Source organism: Silene latifolia, chromosome 4 (assembly GCF_048544455.1).
Source record: "Silene latifolia isolate original U9 population chromosome 4, ASM4854445v1, whole genome shotgun sequence".
Taxonomy (NCBI): Eukaryota; Viridiplantae; Streptophyta; class Magnoliopsida; order Caryophyllales; family Caryophyllaceae; genus Silene; species Silene latifolia.
Window position 1 is genome coordinate 53,628,549 of NC_133529.1, and position 23,130 is coordinate 53,651,678.

At 42.9% G+C, this 23,130-nt stretch overlaps 1 protein-coding gene across 1 annotated transcript in view; it reads right to left on the bottom strand.

Annotated features, from left to right (window-relative positions):
- Positions 1–915: 915 nt before the first annotated feature.
- LOC141651513 (protein FAR1-RELATED SEQUENCE 5-like) overlaps positions 916–23,130 on the bottom strand; it is a 50,897-nt gene continuing 28,682 nt past the window's right edge. The window contains exons 2-6 of the mRNA XM_074459221.1: positions 2,351–2,763; positions 2,014–2,127; positions 1,636–1,747; positions 1,083–1,584; positions 916–984 (exon numbers count right to left, since the gene is read on the bottom strand). Coding sequence (XP_074315322.1) covers positions 916–984; positions 1,083–1,584; positions 1,636–1,747; positions 2,014–2,127; positions 2,351–2,763 — 1,210 coding nt within the window. The remainder of the gene's footprint in view (positions 985–1,082; positions 1,585–1,635; positions 1,748–2,013; positions 2,128–2,350; positions 2,764–23,130) is intronic.

The following is a 23,130-nucleotide window of genomic DNA, read 5'->3' on the forward strand; positions in this document are numbered from 1 at the left end:
ACAAATGTAATATACTTTGGCAATAAGAGTAATGTACTTTGGCAGTGAAATCCAATTGTACATACAAGCCTTTAAGAATGTTCCTTGCAGAACAACAATAATGATCTTTTAATACAAATGTAATATACTTTGGCTATAAGAGTAATGTACTTTGGCAGTGAAATCGAATTATACATACAAGCCTTTAAGAATGTTCCTTGCAGAACAACTATAATGATCCTTTAATACAAATGTAATATACTTTCCCTATAAGAGTAATGTACTTTGGCAGTAAAATCGAATTGTGCATACAAGCCTTTAAGAATGTTCTCGTAGTGTATATTATGGATGTATATCCATGAATCAAAAATTTGCACCTTCCACTTCGTTATCAGATTCATCTTCTTCATCGTCGTCCTCCACATCATCAGATTCATCTCCTTCATCGTCGTCATCTTCATGGTAGTATTTGGTGAATATGCAACAAAATATAAATTAAATATCAGATTTTATAAGGAGAAAATGGCCAAAATGAAAAAATAAATTGATATAGATTTAATGTTAACCAAATATACATTGCTGAAATTCTCATCTGTGCCTTCAGAACAACCATAATGTTCATTGCACAAAGAGCTTATGTGCCTCCATATAAGAGTGATGATTTTGGAAGGTAAATACTATGCGCTATGCTTGTATAATTTAATAATTATTTAACATTAATGTAATATGCTTTAACAAGAAACCAAATTATACATACCTGTCAGATGGTTTGTTTCTTTGCAAGTCCTAGAGTTGTGTCCTTGGCGGCCACATGTTTTGCAGTACCTCTTCTCTTTTCCTCTCTTCTTTAGGGCTTTTAACATTTGTGATTCAATTCTCTTGCCCTTGGTCCTGCCCTTGTTTTTATATTTTTTAGGAACATGAATCACCAACTTCTCAGGTATTTTGCAGCCCACGTACTTTTCTATTTCTTTCATCTTGTCTTTGTTCTTTGCTGGAAAACTTCTGTTACTAATCATATCCAATCTAATATCTCTCAGTTTTTCAATCAAAAGCTTCATGTCATTATCATCACACTCAGCTACGCTGACACAAGAATAAACCTCTTGCCACAGCTCAATACGCAAACTTTTTCGGTCAGAAAACTTTTGAGAGACATCTATCAGTTTGCCATCTTTATCAAAGACAGGCTTACTCATTGCAGCTTTTGTCCATCTTTGCATTATGTACTGTTCTGGTATTTTCTGAAAATCTTGGTTGTGTAGAATCCAAAGGCGATTGCTCGCACAACAAGCCCATTCTCCGAAACATAGAACAGAACAAGTAATCTCCATGTTATCTGGTGAATATGCTACGTTCCATGACTTATTTGGCATCTGCAAGTCTGTTAGAATATATATTTTTGTCTCATCAATCTTCTCCACATCTTTAAAACGGCAATCAGACAAAGCTGCAACCAATTCTGTTTGGAAGTCTTTAAAAATGTTGTGCGAGTACATTTCAGAAGCATGGACTTCAAGGTTTGACTTTGTTTTCCGTGGGATTTCAGAGTGTTTGTTCTCACTGTTCAACTTGGACTGCTTGTGTCTTTGTGCTTCCAAGGCACTCTCATAGTACACTCAAAACTCAACAAGGGTCAAATGAGGTGTGAGGAACCTGTCAAAGAAACTGTTTTCACTCTCAGACCTAGAAGTAACCCTCATCAAGCCAGACATGGAAACATCTTTAAAATAGGCAGGGATCCACTGTTCCTTGAGATCGTATAAATCTGAAAATCACTCGTGTTCTACAAGTTGATAATCAGTCATTATCTTCCCCCATTGTTCTTCGAATTCATCAGGCTCAAGTTGGTTGTTCCAAACGCACCTATTGAGCCTGGTCTTAAAATCCTCATCTTGAAACAGTTGATAACTGACTTTTTCTCTTAGTTTCTTCATTATGTGCCACATGCACAGTCTGTGTGTTGACTCCTTAAACACTTTCGGGACTACCGACTTCATTGATTTGTCCTGATCGTAATTATAATTCTCTTACTGGCACCCGCCATTGCTTCCAAAAATGTCTTGAACAGCCATGTATAACACTCAATACTTTCATCACCTATCAACCCAGCTCCAAAGGTTATGCACCTTTTGTGGTGATCAACTCCTGTGAAAGGCATAAACACCATATCGTACTTGTTTGTTCCATATGTAGCATCTGCTGATAACACCTCGCCGAACAGATGTAGTTCTTTATGCGAGATCGGATCCGCCCAAAACACTCAAACCCGGACACTTGTTTTCATCTACTATAAAATCAAAGTAAAATAAACTGCATGTGTCTTTTCTCCCAATGAGATTTTCAACAAACATTTGCGCATCAAAATTACCAATGTAGGTTTTTATGTCCCTGACAAAGTTTTTGAAATCAACCTCGGTAGCCCCAATGTTGTCGTAACCTCCACACAGCTCCTTCCAACCTCTATAGGCTTTCACACCACCTAGTTTTAGCACCTTTACCTTTGTGACAAATTGCTTCTGTACCACTGTCATTTTTCGGTTTCCTTTCAAGAATATTGTAGATTCAGGCGAAGCAAGTGGATGGTTATGCGCTTCATCAAATCTGGTAACAATATAAGTTCCATTTTCTTGGTATTTAAACTGCACTAATGCACGACAGTCAATTCTTGTAATCGGCCTCACACGGCTTACATCTGTCACATCAGATTCTGCATCATTCTCAGCAGTATCAGTATCAGTATCAGTCCTATTCCTTTTCCTACTTTCCTTTTGGTCGTGTTCCCTTTTGAGGGTTTAGTTTTCAGTACTTTTCGTTAGGAGCACCTAGACCAAAACACAATTTATAACTTCACAAACAACTCTACAATTAGTAAAGAGGCAAGTAAAGATCGGATCCCAAGGGACGGGAATTGAGATGAGATTTTCTATTGTAACTAGTGGTGTCTAAGGGTGTCAAAATTTGGGGTTTGAAGTAGAAGATCACTAAACTAAATAGCAATGAAAGTAAATAACCAAGATGATTAAAAAGGGATGTAAACAATTGATAAAAGGCACTAGGGTGTCATGGGGTCATAGGGGATTCATGGGAATTGATCATACAAACATATTCTCAAATTATAAGCAAGCAATTATTGTTGTGATGGATCGAGTTGATTTATATCTTACAATCCTAGGAAAGTTTGGGTCCCGGAGCCGAATCGATTAGATTGTACAACACCTACAAGTCGACTTAATATTTCCTACTCAACTATATACATGGTCTAATGAGACTCGAGTTGGTTTATGTCTTACAAGTCTCATTGAAAAGATAAGTGATGGGTAGAAAATGCAAGGATTCATAGGCTCACATTTCATCAAACATAACATGTGCATAAGTTGAGATCACAACAAGCAAGCAAATAAACTATGAAAACATATTAATTTAAGCATGAATCAATCCCCATGTTGGTTTCCCCTAATTACCCATTAACCCTAGCTAAGGAAACTACTCACTCATTATCATGTTGAACATGCTAGCAAGGTTGTCAATCATACCAACAAAGTGAAACATGATGAATAAATGAAGATAATTAACTATAATTAAAAAGGGATTAATAGAATTATACCTACTAATGATTCCAATAATAAAGCAAAGAATAATAGAAATACTTGATGCTTGATTGGAAGGTTGTCAATCTCCCAATAATAACCCAAATAATCTTCAATTACCCAAAATAAAGGATGAACAAAAGAGAGATTAAGGAAATGAAACTTGTATTAAAACATGATTAAATGTTGATTACAAGATTAAAGAGAGATTTGATTGATATTAACTACACTAAAGATTGCTAAGAAGAACATGCTCTTCTAATTAGACTAATGGGGTATTTATAGTGGGGATTAGGTACATAAATTAGGGTTAACTAAGGGCTTAAATGACGATTAAGTCCTTGAGGAATCTCCGGTCTCTAGGGAGACTCCGGTCTCCTTTTCGCCGGTCTTAGAAAAAGATGCGCATCCTTCCTTGAAGCTTGTAGAAGACGAAAAGGCTGTTAGGGAATCCGGGCGTCCAGGGCACGAGACGGGCGGATTTGGGTGATTCTGGACGGGCGTCCAACTGAGGAAGACCGGCGGATTCTGGGTGTTTTGGACGGGCGTCCACAGGGGGAAGACGCTCGGATTGTGGATGCTGGACGGGCGTCTTGTGGACAATCCGCCCGGATTGTCTTACAGCTTCTTTCCTTCTTCTTTTCTTCCTTTTTCTTCATTGAATCCTTGAGGATTTCCTCAGGGAAGCAAGGATCTTTTCTCATCATTGCCCATCTACTATAGTATGTACAAAGGCCTTCTAATCTTGTCTCTCCTTGATGCTTGGTCATTGAATTCAATCAATTTAGCTTCATTTTGCCATGAAAATGCAAGGTTTGCACTCCTTTCCTACCAAGGACACAAAACCTCAAAGAATATGCAAAACAAAGGACTAAAGACAATAAATGACCCAAGTATGCGCTAAAAAGCATGGGAACAAGGCTAATTCGGGGACTAAATGTGCTTAAATTATGGTCACATCAAATATCCCCAAACCGAACCTTTGCTCGTCCCGAGTAAAGAGGTGACAAAGGCTAGGACCGTTATTTAAACTAACCTAATAACATAGCCGATATGAGACAATTAGCGGGTCTCACTCCGCCCCTTCAACTCACAACAAGACAACCATGAGGTAGGATGCCTTCTTGCAAGGCAAGGTGGGTCTTGCCAAAATGGCGACACATCCAAAAATTAAGCACACAAAATCAAGTAATGGATGCATCTACAAAAGAATAGCCACTTTCCTCATCTAAGTGGCGGAAATTATCTACAAGGGAAGCAATTCAAGGGTAAACACTCCTTCATAGATGCCATTTCTTCAAACTACTAAGCCTAGAAGGATATCAATAAATCACCTCCAAATTGTGTCAAGCTAGGGTACCTTTGTCCTCAATCGTTAAATGCTTTTGTCAAGAGTAGACTCCCTATGGTGTTAGAAACACTGGAGGATCGCGGAATTCCCTTTCTTGCCTAGACAAGAAGAAGGGTCGTCCCCTCTCTACCATGCTCAAAAATGGATATGATGGATAAAGGGATCCATTGATATTTGCGTTTCATTTTGGGAGTTTTCTTTGTTGTTGTTTTTCCCCCCAATTTCTTGTGGCATATAACATTTGAGAACACTTTCTTTTGCCATTTCTTTTGATGTTTGGCAATTCAATACTTGAAAACTTTCAACTTTTCTTTGCATTTCTTTTTGAACATTTTCAAAGTCACCCCATATGTAGTGAGAGTGGCTTATATTTGAAGCTTTAGGAGTCTATTTTTGCTCCTCTTTTCATTTGATGCATTTTGCAAACTTTCTTTCACTTTTCATTTCATTGAACTCAAATCAATTTCTTTTTGTGCCCATTCCCTTTGATGACAAAAATGTGGTAGAACATGGATGATGGATGCATGGTTTCAAGGGTCACCTTGGAATAAACGGTAGCCAAGGAGTTATCACACCACAAGGTACTCTTGACTAGGCCTTAATCCATGGGTCAAAGGATACTAGCATGACACATCCTAGGGTGTTTTACAAGTATTCTAACAAGCAAAGTCTTAAGAAGAAAAAGCATCTACTAGGGCCTATATACACTTGTCAAGTTTCCCAAGTAGACGGTTTCGCAAAATTTTTCTAACATGCAAACTACATGCCATGATGCAACTAACATATATACATCCTAATGCATATGATTCTACCAACTAATATGACATATAAACTAAATACAAGTCCTAAATCCACATTGTTATACCGCATCAATCAAAATAAAGCCACATAGTCATTAACATAAAGAGGAAAAAGGAGATTGGAAAGATCATATCATGCGGTCTTCAATATCCTCATGTCTCGGATGTGGCATAGTCGATCAATGTGTGGACAGCGGACCGCCCACGGGGGCGCTTGGGTTGGAAAAGAGAAACAAGCGTTTCCATTTTGTATGGAGTCGCCACCAATTTTTATGGGAAATTGGAACCGTTCGAATACCTCGTGCCATGTCAAGACACAAAGTAGAGACATGAACACTAAGCAATCGTTACCCTTAGAATTCTATGTCTAGAATGACTCTCGTGGATGCCAATGAACACGGGTGCTCACGGGGATCTGGAGTAAGGGGTGAGGGTACGTATTAGGAAGCTCTTTTGATCGAACACCTAATCCCGCCCGCCTCGATGGCGGCCTCTATTAATGATTAGGGAAGTTATTCGTACTTGATATATCGTCGGCTATATGCATGCAATGCAACATCCAATAAATTAATCCTAGCATGTGAGAATTAACTAAGTCGGTGAACAATTAATTAGCATACAATTGGGTCGAAGGATTTAATGCTCAATTACATGTGAAGCATACAAAGGATACAAAGCAATAAGGAATAAAATAAATTACAATAATGAAAATTACATTAATTACATTGGAATAGGCGATTTATGTCGAAAATACCTTTAAAACGGATAATTTGAGAAAAAGGAATAAAGAACAAAAGAAATAAATTAACGAACAGGAATTAGCGTGATATTACGGTTAATAGTAGATTATACGTAGACTAATTACACTAAGTCAAGACAGAAACGGAGTTCAGGGACAGAACTCATCCAGGAACAGGTGCAGCAGAGCTGCGTCCTTTGGAATAGGCGCAGCAGACGCTGCGTCTGTTCCCTGGCTCAGTTCTGGCTGTGAAGCCGTAATTGCGAGCCGTTAATGTTAATTGGTGATTTTAATGATCAATTGACGATATTTACTCGGATGGAAGTGATTAGTAGGTTATTTAACATATGAATGGGTCATAAAAACAGTAAAACATGAATGAGACGGATGCAAACGAATTATTTACATGATGGAATAATGATAGAAGTGAAAAATATTAATGAGTCAACAAATTAAATCAATTAAGTTATATACGATGGATTAACGACGAATATGCGATGAATACAATAAATAACAGATGAAAACTATATCAAAGACGAATTCCAGAAACCCAATATTGACGAATTGAATCTCTACAACTCGGAATTGAATTTAATGACGAAAACCCGCAAATATTGGATTATTCGGGATTTAAGTCGGATTTATGATGGATAAAACATATTAATGATGATGATTATAATATACACGAAATTATTAGACTATCATGATGAAGAATTAACAAGAAACAAAACCAATAAAAGAATTTTAGCGAATAACAGAGGACGAACGAAGAAGAAAGGAAGCAGAATCTGCGGCGGCCCCTCACGAAGAGGCGCGGCAGCAGAATCGCGCTCCTTCGAAGAGGCACAGCAGATTCTTTGCGTCCTTTCTCGACTCTGGTTATCTACTGGAAATCCGTAAAAAGAGGTTTTAAAGCATGGTTTTAGAAATCGGTTTTAATGGTATTTTCGACATAAACCTTACATTGACGATACAATAAATAAATAACAATAAAAGAAGGATTTACACCCTCAGACTTACATGTTGACGAAACGAGAAGGACTAAGATATCGATTAGTGATGCTCGACGCGAATGCAAAGAAAGTGCCCTCGTAAGAGGAAAACGATTAAGTTAATTAAGTTGATTGATGTGTAGTTGGTCAAATTGGTCGGTCATGCAAACGGGGAGGCTGGTACTCAGAAGGATCCGAGCTTACGTGGTCGAAAGTTCAAGCACGTAGACGCCAAAAGTAAGAACAAAGTCTAGAATGCAAAGGGAGAAGAGAAGGGCGGACACTCGCGTGAGAAATATGAGGAGCGAGGGTTCCTATTTATACTAATCACGTGGAGGAATTAGGGTTTCGGAGACTCTTTGGAAGTGAATCTCGGAAAGTTATGAAAAAGATATGAAAAACATGCAGAAAAGGGCCTGGGAAGAGGCGCAGCAGCCACTGCGTCTCTTGGAAGAGGCGCAGCACTGCCGCGTACATTGCTCCCAAGGGGTTTCCTCCTGCAGAAGAAAGATCTCCGTGTTTGAGTTATGGTATGACGGAAATAATTCGGTTTTCCTTAATATCTTATGTGAATATTACGGGAAATTGTTTACTAAAAGATAAAATTTATGAAATATGGAATAGAAATATCCGGAACATTCAAGAACATTCTGACTCGGGATTTAACGGTTAACAGAAAATGGAGACGGTTTTAGGCCCGGACTCCGAATGTACTCTAACTACTGTCAAAACGACCGTATCGGGACGTAGATGACAACTAAGAGGTAGACATTAATATTTGAGCAATCACTTGACGATAATCTTACGAATTGTCACAAATCGTTCCGCGTATCAAACATGCGGCCCAATCATCACCGGGTGGTTTGCGAGGGGTGCGGAAATGAGGTATCTCTGAGCCCCCACTTTGACCGAGGCTTGGACAAGGCGAAAGTCAAAGTATAGCCATCAGGTCAATCGAAGATTACAACCTGACGACTATGGCGACGTGAGGCGGCTCAAGGGGTCTGAGGCAAGGACCTGTCGTCGGGAACATTTTAGAGTCTGTCGACTATCGGGGAGGGTCGTTGAAAGTCCATTAGACTACGTAAGGAGGCTCGTCAGCCATAAGAAGAGACCATACCTGAGACTTCTTCTCGAGATGCTTCCGGAGTTGCGTAGGAGCTAAGGTTAAGCGTAGGAGCTAAGGGTAAGACCTAAAGGATATAAAAGGATTGGTGCTAAGGTGTGGGACCCTAAAGGAAAGCATCGATGGGAAGGAGGCCAAATATAAGTTCAACTTAAGGGTAACTAAAGCTTGGGTATAGGAACTCTATTGGTTTGGGAACTTGAAGGCTTATGAACCTAAAAGGGATTGGGATCCTATAGTTAAAAAAATCATAATTTCGGGTTTACGAACCTAAGAAAGAAGGCTTTGGGTTTGGGAACTTCTGGAGAACGACTCCTTGTCAAACCCCGCGGGGAAACACGAAATATTGTGAGCAGCAGGACACAGGCGGGAACTGCTGAGGGAAAACTGCTTTGGGTAGTCTTCGGGAAACAATTGTGAGTAGCAGGACACAGGCGGGAACTGCTGAGAGGAAATCTGCTTAGGTAGATCGTCAACCCTTACGTCTTGAGAGAGACAGTACGTCCGCTTACTCTCGCTGGAGACATGATTGGGAATTTATTCTTCTTGTCATGAGATGTAAAGTATATCCGCTTACTCTCGCTGGAGACATAATGAAGGTGTGTCGAATTCTGTGAAGGAATGAATGCTCGTTGTGACAAGCAAAAGGTCTTGGAAGGAATAAATAATACGCAACAGTGTGTTGCGGGCTTGGAAATGCGGGCCGGAACGAAAGAAAATCGTCAAACGGACCAAAAGAATAAAAATAGCATCGGGGAAGAGGCGCACCAAAGATGGGCCCACAAATAACAAATTTTTGAAAATCCGTATGGAGGGAACAAAAGGAAGAGGCGCAGCAAGAGCTGCGTCTCTTGGAAGAGGGCGCAGCGCCTTGCTGCGTCTATTCCCCAAATTGGTTTTTCTGCGTAAAAACGCGAAAATCAGGAGGCTTTGTTCATTATTATTTCGAAACATAAATCACTCATTTCTCTCTCAAATCGTCACCATTTCCGCCAAGGTTTGATTCAAAAGCTTGCATTAATCATGACTAATCGAGGTATGTGTCTCAATCTTGCATTAATCATCCACATTCGTCCAATTTTGAGCCGAAAACATCTAGGGTTATGACCCATTTGATCGAAAATTTGGGGCTTTTCCCCCAAATGAATTTTTTTTGTCAAGTTGACATTGGAAATGGATAGTACGTAATATTAGGAACATAACCATGTATTTGTTTCGAATTTTCATCAAGTTTTGAGCCTTTGAGTGGATTTGAGACGGTTTTACAGCTAAACCGTAAATCGCTTCGAAAATAGCCTTAGGAATGCCCATTTGCGGTGAAACTTGATATTTGGGATCCTTGAATGATGTGTAAACTTTCTACCATCTCGGAATTTTGGTTTGTGACGGCTTTTTCAGGACACTTTTCTAGGGCATAATCGTCGTTATAACGAAATGCTGCCGAAATTTCGACTCGAACCCGGAACTAGGCTTCGAATTAAGCTTGACTTGACCCAAATTATCACATGAGTGATCGGGTAGGTGGGAATATGGCCAAGGATGGCAAGAAAAGAGCGGTTTCAGGGCTTTGAAGGCTCGAAAATCCCTTAACCAAGGCTTGTCGTCAAGTGACGCGGCCTAAATTTGCTTTAATGTTGGAGGTGATGAGGCTTCTACTTCTGGGAGAGCTCCCATGGAGATTGACACTGCTACTATCGAGGAGGCTTTAGAGCAGGCCTTCGCCGCTGCGGTGATGGCTGCTGGGGACGAGGCTCACGAGGAGGAGGCCGTCGAGGAGGAGGAGGCCCCGAGACGGGCCAACGTCGGACGAGGAGGTCGTCACCGAGAGGGCTCCGCGTGGCCGAGACTTGGGAGAGCAGGCACTGGTGTGGGGGCAGAGGGTCACTCAGTGCTACAGGACGGTGAAGAGTTTGGTAAATAGGAATTCACTAGTCAATACTCATCCCCTTTTCATTCTTTTGTTCAAATTTCTTTCAAATTTCATTCAAAACTAAAGATAGCTTTGTTTCAAATCACAATAGGAGGCCGGGAACATCAGATCGTTCTCGGGTTACACGACAATGATGGAGCACTACGAGCGGCTGTCGGTGGAGGAGAGGGCCATGATCGAGCGTGGAGCGTTCGGTCCTTTGGTTCAGGTCTGGAGGGACATCGCGAAGAGGAAGTTGCGGGCTAACCTTAACCTGGTCCGCGCTTTCTTGGACCGATTCTGGGATACGACTTCTACGTTTCACATGCCTTTCGGTGAGGTGGGAGTCACTCTGGAGGACTACGGCATGATTTCTGGTCTGCCGTGCGGGACCGATGAGGTGGTGTGGCCGGAGACTGCCATGAGGGCGGACTCGGCCGAAGCGAGGAGATTAATCGGCTGGAACTTGTCGCCGAAGGCTGTTCTGATCGGGTTTGATACCCGTTCTTACGTTCGAGACTACTTTGCGGGGAAGACCCCGGCGATGGTGACGATTGACGGGAGGGAGACGGCTCCTCCTCCCTGTCTGGTGAGCAGAGGGCCGTCCGTGGCTCGTGGTTTCGTCTTCGATTTACCTCGGAGACAAGGGCGAGAGGTCGTCGACGAAGCTTCTCCCCTTCCTTTCTCGACCCGAGTTCCCTAGGACGTTGGGACCGGGTCACGCTAGTTTTGCGGTCCTCATCCGCTTCATGGGGGCCATGGTTCGTCCGGAGTTGATGGAGAAGGGGACTTCTCCCGGTGGCCGTCGGACCGGACTCTCTTTGGAGGTATGAAACTTCCTTTAGACCAAAATTAATTCTTCTCTTTATCAAACTACGAAAGATCGTCATTGATTATTTTGCTTTACAGGCGTGGGTGTACTCCTACTTCCCGAGCCTCGCGCCCAAGAGGACGGAGCCGCTGGAGAAGGCCTATCCCGTGGTGAGGGATTGGGTGATGTGCCGGACGAAGAGCAAGCGTTCTTCTCACAACGTCTACCGGCGGGACGTGAACGCTCTTCAGCTGAGCAGCGTGAGTATCTCACTTATATTCACTTGCTTCTTATATTTGCTTTTAATTGATCGTAGGAATGATCCTTATTTTATCTTGTCACAGTGGGTGCCGGACAGGGGCGGAGTACGCTGGAGCGCCTCCTTTCGTGGCTGAGGTCCTTTGACCTAGGAGCCCGAGCCGACTGCTGTTGAGGACGTCGATGGGTCCTGTGTGGTACTTGGGTGAGCGCTTGGCTCGTCAGTGCTCGCGGGACGTGTTGACGGTTCCCTTCGATCCTCCCAAGACGATGTTTAGGGAGCCTTCTGAGGCTGAGAGGGAGGCAGACTTGGCTGGTGCCAGTGGCGACGCCCTTCTCCTTCCTGGCGAGGACTACTCGGCGTTCCTTTACGGGAAGTTGGCGTACTGGCCGGTAGTGGTGAGCATCTTTTATTTTTCCTCTTGATTCGATTTTGAGAATTATGATGAAGGATCATCGAGTAATGAGAACCATTTGTCTTTGCAGGAGGTCGAGGCGGCGGGCATCGAGCCCCCAGAGTACCCCGAGACCCTCGAGTACACTGACGCGACCGGGAGGACGACGATCTCCGAGCTGCGTGACTTTGACGTAGCTGTGACGGATGCTGGCCTTGACGACTGGCAGCATCTGATTCGGAGGGTGAGCCTCTAACTTGTATAATTTTTGTGTAAGAACACATTTGATTGAGTTTGTTCAATTGTTGAGAATTTGTTTTTGGAAATGCAGGTCGCGCCGTCTCGGTTTGTGGCGTTGTGGAGGGTGGCCAACCGGCTGCGAGCTACTGCCGTCGAGGTACTTGTCGGCGATCGAGGTCGTCAGGTATGAACCTTACGCCTATTTCTTTTTTATTTTTGACTTTTCTAATTTTGCTTGAATCGATTGACATGAGCCAATTTATTGTTTACAGGGTGACCGTGGGCTGGAGCGAGAGTTGACCCAGTCTCGGAAGGACACAGCTCGCTTGTTGAGGGAGCTCGAGGTTCGGGACGCCGAGATCGCCGTTCTTGTGGCGAGAGTTGCGGAGTTGGAGGGCGCCCAGCAGTAGTTTTGTGTAGCTTTTGTCGTATTTTGCACATTTGTACATTGATTTTGAACATTTTTTGGACTTTGTTTGGGGCTCGAGCCCCCAGTTTGTTGTGCATTTCCTTCATTTGGTATATATACGATGGCCTGAGTGCCTTTGCTGTTGGAATGTGTTGCTTGTACCTGCAGGTTAGTTTCGAACAGGTTTGGTAGATGACGGTTTACGCAGTCATGCTGCCGAAAATTACATAGAAAACATGCAAAGCATACAGATGTACATACATACGGCCTTAATTAGCGCAAAATGAGAGACTCGAAAGAATGCAAAAATGCAAAAATTTTGCCGGAAATGACCGGACGGTAGGGAGGGTTACCCCCTAAAAAAAGAAAAAAAGGAAATTTATAAGTTAGAAATGTAGAAATGAAATTAAGAAATTGAAACTAATATATACATGTTTGAAATTTATAATGAAAGTTATTTCCTAAAAATGAAAATGAAATTTATTTCCTAAAAATGAAAACGTGCACATGTGGTAAAATGGTGAAATGTCGATGTCGTCTCGAAATGCGTGCCCGCGAAATTAGGAAACTTGAAACATGGTAATCTTCCCGTTTTTACCAAAATAATAACCCGTAGGAATAGGAAATTATTCGTCATGGAATTAGGAAAGATCCAACGCGGAAAATCACAGAAGTGAAGCTGAGGAAGAGGCGCAGCATGAGCTGCGTCCCTTTGAAGAGGCGCAAAGCAGGTCGCGCCTGTTCCCAAAGTGTTCTATTCTCGACGGATTTTTGAAACAAAGAATTAGTATAAATAGAAACGTCGATGGAGCTTTTATTCACACAAATCTTCCGTCTCTTCTTCGTCTATTTACATAAAACTCTCAAAATAATTTCTTCATCATGAATACTTTGGAGATCCCCTTGAAGGAATGGACCAATGAATTTTCAAATATGGAGAAGCATGATATGGGCTCTTAGAATTTTGGATCGTTGTTGAGTTTGAAACTCATCAAGGTTGTTAAACCGTTCTTGGATGCTTGCCTTGACTACTGGGACCCGAACTACCATGTTTTTGCGTTCCCTGGGGGTTATATTTGCCCCTTTCCTGAAGAAATTGCTGCTATTGGTGGATGGGACCCTGAACATTTGCCTGCCATTCCTTCTACTTCTCAAGGGTACAAAAGCAAATTTAATGATTTGCTCGGATTAACTAGACTTGAGGTGGACCGTCTAGTTACCTCGAAAGGCGTGAGAATGTTGGACTTCATAGATCGATTCATCAACAGGGCCGACCCCACCGTTTCTCATGTTGCTAGGCGGAGGGCATTTGGCTTTTGCTTGTTGCATGTGTATGTCTTCCAAGGGCATGTCGATGAAGACTTGAGAGGTGATCCCCGTCTTCTGGGCCTTGTTGAAAGGAGATGGAGTGCGCAGAGCCCACTTGCTTATGCTTAGGAGAGATTATTTTGGGCTTGGATAATAGGAAATCCAACCGTGATCTGCCGTTCTTGGGGAGTCCGTCATTCGGCAGTAAAAGACATCTTTTTTTTTTTTTTTTTTGTTTTTTTTTTTTTTTTTTTTTTTTTTTTCTCTTTTTTTTTCGTTTTTTTTTTCGTTTTTTTTTTTGTTTTGATGTCTAATACCCGATTTTGGTAGGTTTGGCTTATGGAACGGCTCCGATTGATCGAGCCCCCAGTTCATGCGCTTTCCTATCATGCCCGTTCGATTGCGATGAGGACGAGGTTGTACATGGTGGACTTCACCCGGGTCTGTGATTATTGGAAGAACAAGCTGAAGAGTGATGATGGCCCGTTGATCAGGTGGGTCGTGCCGTGGTGGCACCTTAAGTCCGTCACTGGAGTTTCTTCTTTGGATCCCACTAGGTCCGTGCGCATTCCTGGATTGGAGTTTATGGTGTGCATCTTTCCGGAAACGCTGATGAGACAAGTTGGGCTGAAACAGACGATCCCGAGGCTTGATACCGTCCCGTAGACTGCTGTGGCGCTTACTACAGAGAGCCGAAGAGAGTGGGCCATTAAATGGGCCCAAAGAAACATGTGGTTCTTGAACTTCTCCGCCAATGCTTTATGGGTGTCGGATTCTTATCTGAGATGGAGAAAGGCTACTACTCCGGAAGAGCGCGAGAAATTGAGGAAGCGCGAGCCCATTGATTACAAGATGCGCGAAGTAGAGAAAGAGAAAGAGAAGCATCTGACAGAGGGAGAAGAAGAAGCCGGGTTTCAAGTTGTTCATCCTTCGAAGAAAGCAAAGACTACTCCTGTCACGGAAATGGTGATTGGCAAGAATGGAAAAGCTAGGCCTCGAGAAAGACCGCTGGTGATTAGGTCTGAAGTGGCGCAAGAGCGTCCGGCTCGAGGTCGTGACAAGAAGTATGACAAGAATGACAAGGGCAAGGGGAAGATGGAGGAATAGCCCGAGTCTTTATTGTTATTATTTGATTATTATTATTATTATTGTTGTAATAAAAAGGTGGGATTTTTAGGATCCTAGCCTATTCTATTTTTATTATGTAGCGTACTATTATTATTAGAAAATGAATGAAATAAAAAGGTTAAGTGGTTATGAAACCGTTGTGATTTTCTATTTATTATTCTTGTCGAATTTCAAATGCAATGCAAATGTCCTTCTATTTACATTTTAGGTATAATGGGTTGAATCCCGTGAAGGATTGCCTACGTATTCACTTAAAAAGCGAAATCAAACCCTTGCGCGTAGTTCGAGTAAATGTAAAAGAATAATTGTTCTAAGCAAGAGCTTGTAATGAACTTAGAAAATAAGCATGAGCTTTTGCTTACTCTGAAGGTACGAATTTAGTTTATTTGATGATATGAGGATGACGAATTTGCCAAAATGCAAGAGCACAGTGACATTAGCTTATTTCTTGGCTGTGGGGCCGTTTATTTAGTGCCACAAGAGCGACACATGGGGTTACGCAAGGCGCGTTTTCATTCCTATTCTAGGCATAGTATCGTTTCAGTTGGTCAAGGTTTGTGGGGTTTGAAAACTCATTCCCGTCTAGGCCTGTGATTCTAACCGCACCCCCTGGGAGTATTGATTTGACTAGAAATGGTCCGGCCCAATTAGGTTTGAATTTTCCCCGTGGATCAACAGGTAAGAGAGCTCTAACCGATTTAAGCACTAAGTCTCCTTCTTTGATATTTCTTGGCCTAACCCTGTTGTTGAAAGCTCGTTTGATACGTGCTTGATATGTTTGGACATTATGTAAGGCGCGTAGCCTACGTTCATCCAGGAGGATGAGTTCTTCATATCTGTCCCTCTTCCAATCGGCTTCCGGGATTTGACTTTCGAGTAAAATACGCAAGGATGGTATTTCTAGCTCGACTGGTTGTACAGCTTCCATGTCGTAGGTCAAATAGAAAGGAGTTGCCCAAGTGGGCGTCCTGACAGATGTACGATATCCCCATAAAGCAAAGGGTATCTTGCTTGGCCAATCTCTGTAGTTGTCAATCATTTTCTTGAGGATTGTGACAACATTGTTGTTTGTCGCCTCTACCGCGCCGTTAGTCTGTGGTCTATAGGGCGAAGAGTGGTGATGCTTAATCTTGTATTTGGCTAGCAGTTGCTCGGTTTCAGCTTGGAAATGTGATCCATTATCGCTAATGATCTCATGTGGGCAACCATATCGACAGATGATGTTGTTTTGTATGAACTTTGCCACATTCTTAGCTGTAAGACCAGTGTAGGAAGCCGCTTCTACCCATTTGGTGAAATAGTCGATTGCTACTAGAATGAAACAAAGGACTTGACCTCCTGTTCTACCGGGGTTATCTTCCCGATTATGTCAATTCCCCATGCAGAAAACGGCCAAGGGGATGTCATTGTATAGAGCAATGAAGGAGGGACGTGTTGTACATTCCCGAAGACTTGACAATTGTGGCAATGTCTTACGTACTTGATGCAATCGGATTCCATTGTGGTCCAATAATATCCCAAACGTGTGATTTTCTTTGCCATCATGGGCCCACTCATGTGAGGACCGCATTCTCCGTCGTGGACTTCTTCCATCACCTTTCGTGCCTGTGAATGATCAAGGCAACGTAGGACTACACCAAGAGGTGTTCTTTTGTATAACTCTCCTTGCATCAGAACGTATTGGAAAGCTAGTAGGCGTATAGCGCGTTGTCCCCTCTTGTCCATATCCGGTGGATATGTACCATTAAGCTTAAAATTCAGGATTGCTTGGAACCAGGGTTCCTGTGCGATTTCTTCTTCATCGGTGATTTGGTGGACATAAGTCGGCTCTGACCGTCGTTCGATGCAGAAAGGCATTTCCACCATGTGATCTGGCATATTAATCAAAGATGCAAGTTTCGCAAGAGCGCCTGCAAATTGATTTTCTTCCCGAGGTAGGTGTAGGTAGGTTACGTGATCAAAGAATTGAGCGACTTGGTCTATTCTAGCCCGATAAGGTGCGACGCTTTCGCTTCGGATTTTCCAAGATCCTGTAACTTGGTTGATGATCAGTGATGAATCCCCATGTACTCGGAGGTTTTTGATGCCTAAACTCACTGCCGCTTGTAGTCCATTAAGACAAGCTTCGTATTCTGCAGCATTGTTTGTCACCTCGAAGTCGAGTTTGACAGCAATTGGTGTATGCTCGCCTTCAGGAGAAATGAGAAACACTCCTATTCCGAATCCTCTTAAGTTCGACGCTCCATCAAAGCACAGTCCCGGAGTCTACATCGTTTGGAGTATATCCTCGTCCTGGAAATGACCAAGTATCTATTGTTTGTGCGTCATTGATAGGATTTTCTGCGAAAAATTCGGCGACGGCGCGACCTTTTATAACTTTCAGTGGCACGTATTTGAGGTCGAATTCTGAGAGCATCAGGGTCCATCTTGCTAGACGTCCATTGAGGACGGGTTTCTCGAAGAGGTATTTGACTGGATCCATTTTGGAGTATATTTTGACGGAGTAGCTAAGCATGTAATGGCGTAGCTTCTTCGTTGCCCACACAAGAGCGGGGCATATCTTTTCGAGTTGTGAGTATTTGCACTCGTACTCCAAGAACTTCTTACTAAGATAGTAGATAGCTCTTTCTTCACTTCCTATGGTTTGAGCTAGCATGGCACCCATGGCGGTTTCGGTTACTGTGAGATATAAACCAAGAGGTTGATCTCGTTGTGGTGGCATGAGCACTGGTGGTTTAGCCAATATTTCTTTGATCCGGTCGAATGCCTTTTGACAATCGTCATCCCACATGGCGTGGTCTGTTTTCTTGAGTTTCTTGAAGATAGGCTCACAAATAATCGTAAGTTTCGATATGAATCAACTTATATATTGCACCTTTCCTAGGAATCCTCTGACTTCTATTTCTGTTTGAGGTTGTGGCATTTCGATCAGAGCTTTGATTTTGGAAGGATCTATTTCTATACCTCGTTGGCTAACGATGTATCCCAGGAGTTTGCCAGATGTTACCCCGAACGTGCATTTCTGAGGATTGAGTCTCATGTTGTACTTTCGTAGTCTTGCGAAGAACTTGCGAAGGTTCGCAATATGTCCCTCTCTTTCCTTGGATTTGACAATCATGTCATCTACGTATACCTCAACTTCTTTGTGCATCATGTCATGTAGGAGCGTAGTTGCGGTGCGTTGATATGTAGCTCCGGCGTTGATTAATCCAAACGGCATTACCGTATAGCAATAGGTTCCCCATTGGGTGACAAAGGCGGTCTTATGCATATCTTCCATGGCCATCTTGATTTGATTATATCCCGCATACCCATCCATGAAGGATAGTAATGCGTGGTCTGCGGTATTGTCCACCAGTATGTCGATGTGAGGTAGAGGGAAGTCATCTTTTGGACTTGCTTTGTTTAAGTCCCTAAAGTCAACACAAACACGGATTCTCCCATCCTTTTGGGTACGGGTACTATGTTAGCTACCCAGTCAGAATACTCGGAATCTTTGATGAACCCGGCTTTGAATTGCTTATCAACTTCTTCCTTTATCTTTAGAGCCCATTCTGTTCTCATTCGTCGAAGCTTCTGTTTTACAGGTTTGAAACCTGGCTTAATCGGAATTCTATGTTCGGCGATATCCCTGTCGATCCCTGACATGTCTTTGTAGGACCAAGCAAAAACGTCTTTGAATTCATTTAGGAGGTTTATGAAATCGGCCCTTTCGGTAGAGCTCAAGATAGTCCCTATCCTAAGTTCTTGGGGTTCTAGTTCGGTTCCTACGTTGATGGGTTCGGTGTCCTCTATTACTGGTCCCCCTTCCCCTTCCTGTAATATTTCTTTGGCTACGTAGGGAGGTATTTCGATCGAGTCTGGGTCTTGGTCATCCTCAGTATCATCGTAAACAGAATTGCACTCAAGATAACACAAAGAGTAAGGTAACCGATTTATTCATATTAAAATTTGAGTAGAGTTGAAACAAAGAAGCCAACCGATCCATGGTCAGTGGCGGCAAAGGGACAAATGGTTGGGGCATTTCCCAAACCATCGTGACTACTCGAGGCTAAGCTAGAAGAAACAAAGGGAGTGGGGATGACGACAGGAGTAGACTCTCTAATGACTTCTCTAGACTCCGACTCTGACTCCGACTCCGACTCGAACTCATCGTCTTCTGGTTCTCCTTTGAACATCTCTCCTTCTCCAGTGGTGAGCTTGAAGAGTCTTCCTTGATTGTTGGTCCACTTGATTGATTTTCTCCATCCTTTCTGCTGTCTCGCGTCGGTTTCTGTGATCAACGCGGTGGGGTTGAAGCGATCGTCTTGAAGTATCATGGTAATGATCTCATCCTGCGCGGCCCTAACGAATCGATCTTCTCCAAACAATAGGCTAACAGCTTGTTCGTCTAAGCAAGGTGCTTGACGGGTTTTGACGGTAGGAACCGTTTCTGGAGGGATAAAGTAGCAATCGTGAAAGATCTCGATTCCGGCTAGCTTCCTCTCGAGATAATGCCAGGGTTCGGGAAATCCGTGAAAGAGTTCTAGACTTCCTTCTTGAACAAAGTATCCATTTAAAGTAGGGAGATAGGGTCGCATTTGGACTCCTACGTGCCTACGGTTTTGGACTTGGGCAAGCATTTCGAGAACCTCCTCTTTCGTGGGTTTGTACCCTAGTCCAAGTGGTATCCTCGTCGAGTTGCCTTCCTTGTATGGTGCGAAGGGATTCTTCCGAATTGGGTTCAAAGGCATTCCAGGGAAGTATCCCTGGGATTTGAGTATGTGGTTGACCACCAAGTTCGAGTAGGGATATAAGGGCGTCAACTCACTTTCTATGACACTTACACTTTGGAAGCCCCCAAGTTCGTATACAGGATCTGCAAGGACTTGATTGTTCGATTGTTTTTCGATTATTGCCTTGATGGGTGACGAAGTGATCGTCACTACTTTGCCATTTAGTGGGATTTTGATCTTTTGATGAAGGGTGGATGTTACCGCTTTGGAAGCGTGAATCCAAGGCCTTCCCAGAAGTATGTTGAATGAAGCTTCAATTTTCACTATTTGGAAGTTAACCTTTCGTTCGATTGGCCCTGTGGCTATGGTTAGGTTAGCAAGTCCTACTACCTTTCGTCGTGTACCGTCATACACACGCACACCTTGATTGGTAGGGGTCCAATCCGACTCATTCATGCCTAGCTTATATGCCGTTTTGAGGGGTATGACGTTGACCGTGGAGCCATCATCCACCAAGGTCATTGGCACATTCTTCTTTAGACAAACGACAGTGATGTATAGAGCGAGGTTGTGACTAGCGCCAAAAGGTGGCAAATCTTCGTCTGAGAAAGTAATAGGATTACTTAGTTTCGGTGATTCTTGGAAGACCAAGTTGACTACATATTCAGGAGTGGAGTTATGTGCTACATTTAACTTGGCCAAAGCTTGCAGTAAAGCTTGGCGATGTGGGAATGAGCTTGCTACTAATTGCCAGACTGAAAGATCAGCCTTCATCTTCTGTAATTGCTTGAGAAAATGATCAGTGGAGTCATCTTCGTTGTCATTTGGTGTGATGACGTTGGTTAGACCATTTTGAGTAGTGCTTTGATATGGACGACCCGAACGAGTTAGGTGATCCACATCTTGGTCTTCACCATTTTGGACTATTTCTTTGACTAGGGAGTTTTCAATAAGATACTCGTCCTCATCATCGTCGGCCCAAACTCCATTGATTGTAGCTAGTTCCCTCATTCTCATGATATCATCTTCTAGTCGCATGATTTGGTCGACTAGTTTATCAACTACGGTGACTATTTCTTGCATAGTAGTATTCTGAGAGAAGATTAGTGGCACATGTTCTTCGGGTGTTGCGTTGGGATTGCGTAAAGTTGTTACCACATTTTCTAGTTCCCAAACTTGCTTATCTACACTCCTTGCCCATGCGATGAAGTCGGAAATGGTAGGGGAGATAGTAGAGTAGAACCCTTCATTCTCGATTGCATGAATTTCATTTTCGATTGGAGAAATGAGGTGTGAGCAATCTAAGGTAGATTCATCACTTGTGATCACTAGAACTCCAAGAGGATTCTGAGTGTTGTTGGGTTTACCTCCCGGTGGTATTGGCAATCGACCATCTTCAATCATGTCTTGAAGCACGTTTTTCAACTTGTAGCATTTTTCTGTGTCATGCCCCTTGCCCCTATGGTATTCGCAGCACGAATTCTCGTCCCGAACTTGGACTTCCTTTCGGGGGAGTAGGCCCAATGGGTTGGAGTTTACCTTGCTTCATTAGCCTCTTTAGAGCATTGGAGTAAGTGTCCCCAAGGTTTGGGAATTTCCTTGGTGGGGTACTTTTCTTGGATGGCTCGAGAAGGTTAACTTCATCGGTCTTGCTAGTGGAGCCGTATGAACGACTTGTGGAACCTTGGTATCCTCGACCTACCGTTTTGGACAAGAGTCCTTTACGGATGTCATCTTCAATCCTTGTCCCTAGTATGGTTAAGTCCTTGAAAGTTTTGATGTTTTGGGTATCTCAAATGATTGGCATAGATGGGTTTGAGATTATCCACAAACTTCTCCACAAGAGTAGCCTCATCCAGGCGTTCAACTAGTTGGGTGCTAGTCTTCCTCCACCTACTTAGGAAGTTGGTGAATCCTTCTTTGTCATTTTGGGTAAGAACCTCTAGAGTGCGCATGTTGACTTGGATTTCAGCATTATCCGCATATTGTTTAGAGAATTCGATTGCGGCATCTTCCCAAGTAGCGACCTTCTTGTGATCTAAAGAGTAGAACAATTGTCTTGGGATAGTATCAAGAGATGAAGGAAAGATCCTTAAGAACATCTCGGGTTTAATGCCTTTGATAGACATGTAATCCTTGAAGGCACGGATGTGGTTCAAAGGGTTCTCGTGTCCCTTGAACTTAGGGATATCCGTCATACTGAAGTTAGTTGGCAATTTGGAATTGACGGCCTCATACTTGCGATTGTTCTCCCTATAAATGTCATCCCCCTTAAGGTACATCAATTGCACCTCTAGGTATTGGAGTCTTTTCTCAGCTATAGTCATCCCCATGAGAGGATTTTCATCCTTGGATTCGTTGTCAGAGTCACGTAGTACTTCACTTTCATGAGGAGGCAACCTTCCCTCTACGGCATAGATACGGCCCTCGATGAGCTCAAGGCGGTCGTAGGTTTGTTCTTGGGTAGCTTGCATTTGGGCTAGCGCGGCTAAGATTCGATCATTACCATCTTGAAGTTGGTGGAGATTTGTTTCATCACTTGATCCGGGCATCTTGAAAACTGGATAAGAGATCGGCGACGAATCAAGACACGATCGACCATTCTAACACACTTGCTAAAAGAAGAAATGTTTTGACTCGTGAAGTGGGTGTGTGCCACTTGTGTTGAGTGAGCTTTGAAGAAAGACAAGGTTTTTTGAAAATGTGTGTCCTAGTCAACTGTAGTGTAGTTGTAGGAGTAGACTCGAAGTGAGGTTTTGAAATGGGCTCGTGGCCCGAATTTTGACACGACAAACGGATAGAGTTTTGACCGGATTTTGCGCTAATCAAAGGCCTATTTCGAAATTTTGGTTTAAGAAAAAGGTTTTGATTTTTGAAAAATTGTCATGGTTTCGTTTAGAAATGGTGATCACGTAAGGTATACACATTTATACAAGCATTATAACGGGATGCTGAGTGCATTTAAAAGGGTTTTTGTTTAAAGGGTGGGTTGCCATACCGAACCATCAAACCCGAAGTCTGTGGAGAGGCTCGTACCAAACTAGAGTAAGTCCGATTCCTAGTCCATTTCCTCAAGTAGTGAAGGCCCTTGATACAAACAAGAGTAAGCATCATGGTATGGATGACGTCAATCGCTATCCATCCTTAGGCCCAAATAAGAATTAGGACCGTTTAGACGGGACGATTGGTCGAATGGGTTGGGTTGGGCCTAGGAAGGCCGAATAAAACGGTCTAGGAAGACCGAGTTATGAAAACCGACAATTGTCTTGTACAAACTATTCCCTAACCTTGTTCAAGTTTCACCCTTGCTACACGTAAGTGTATTCTCCCCAGCGGAGTCGCCAAACTGTGGACGGCGGGCCGCCCACGGGGGCGCTTGG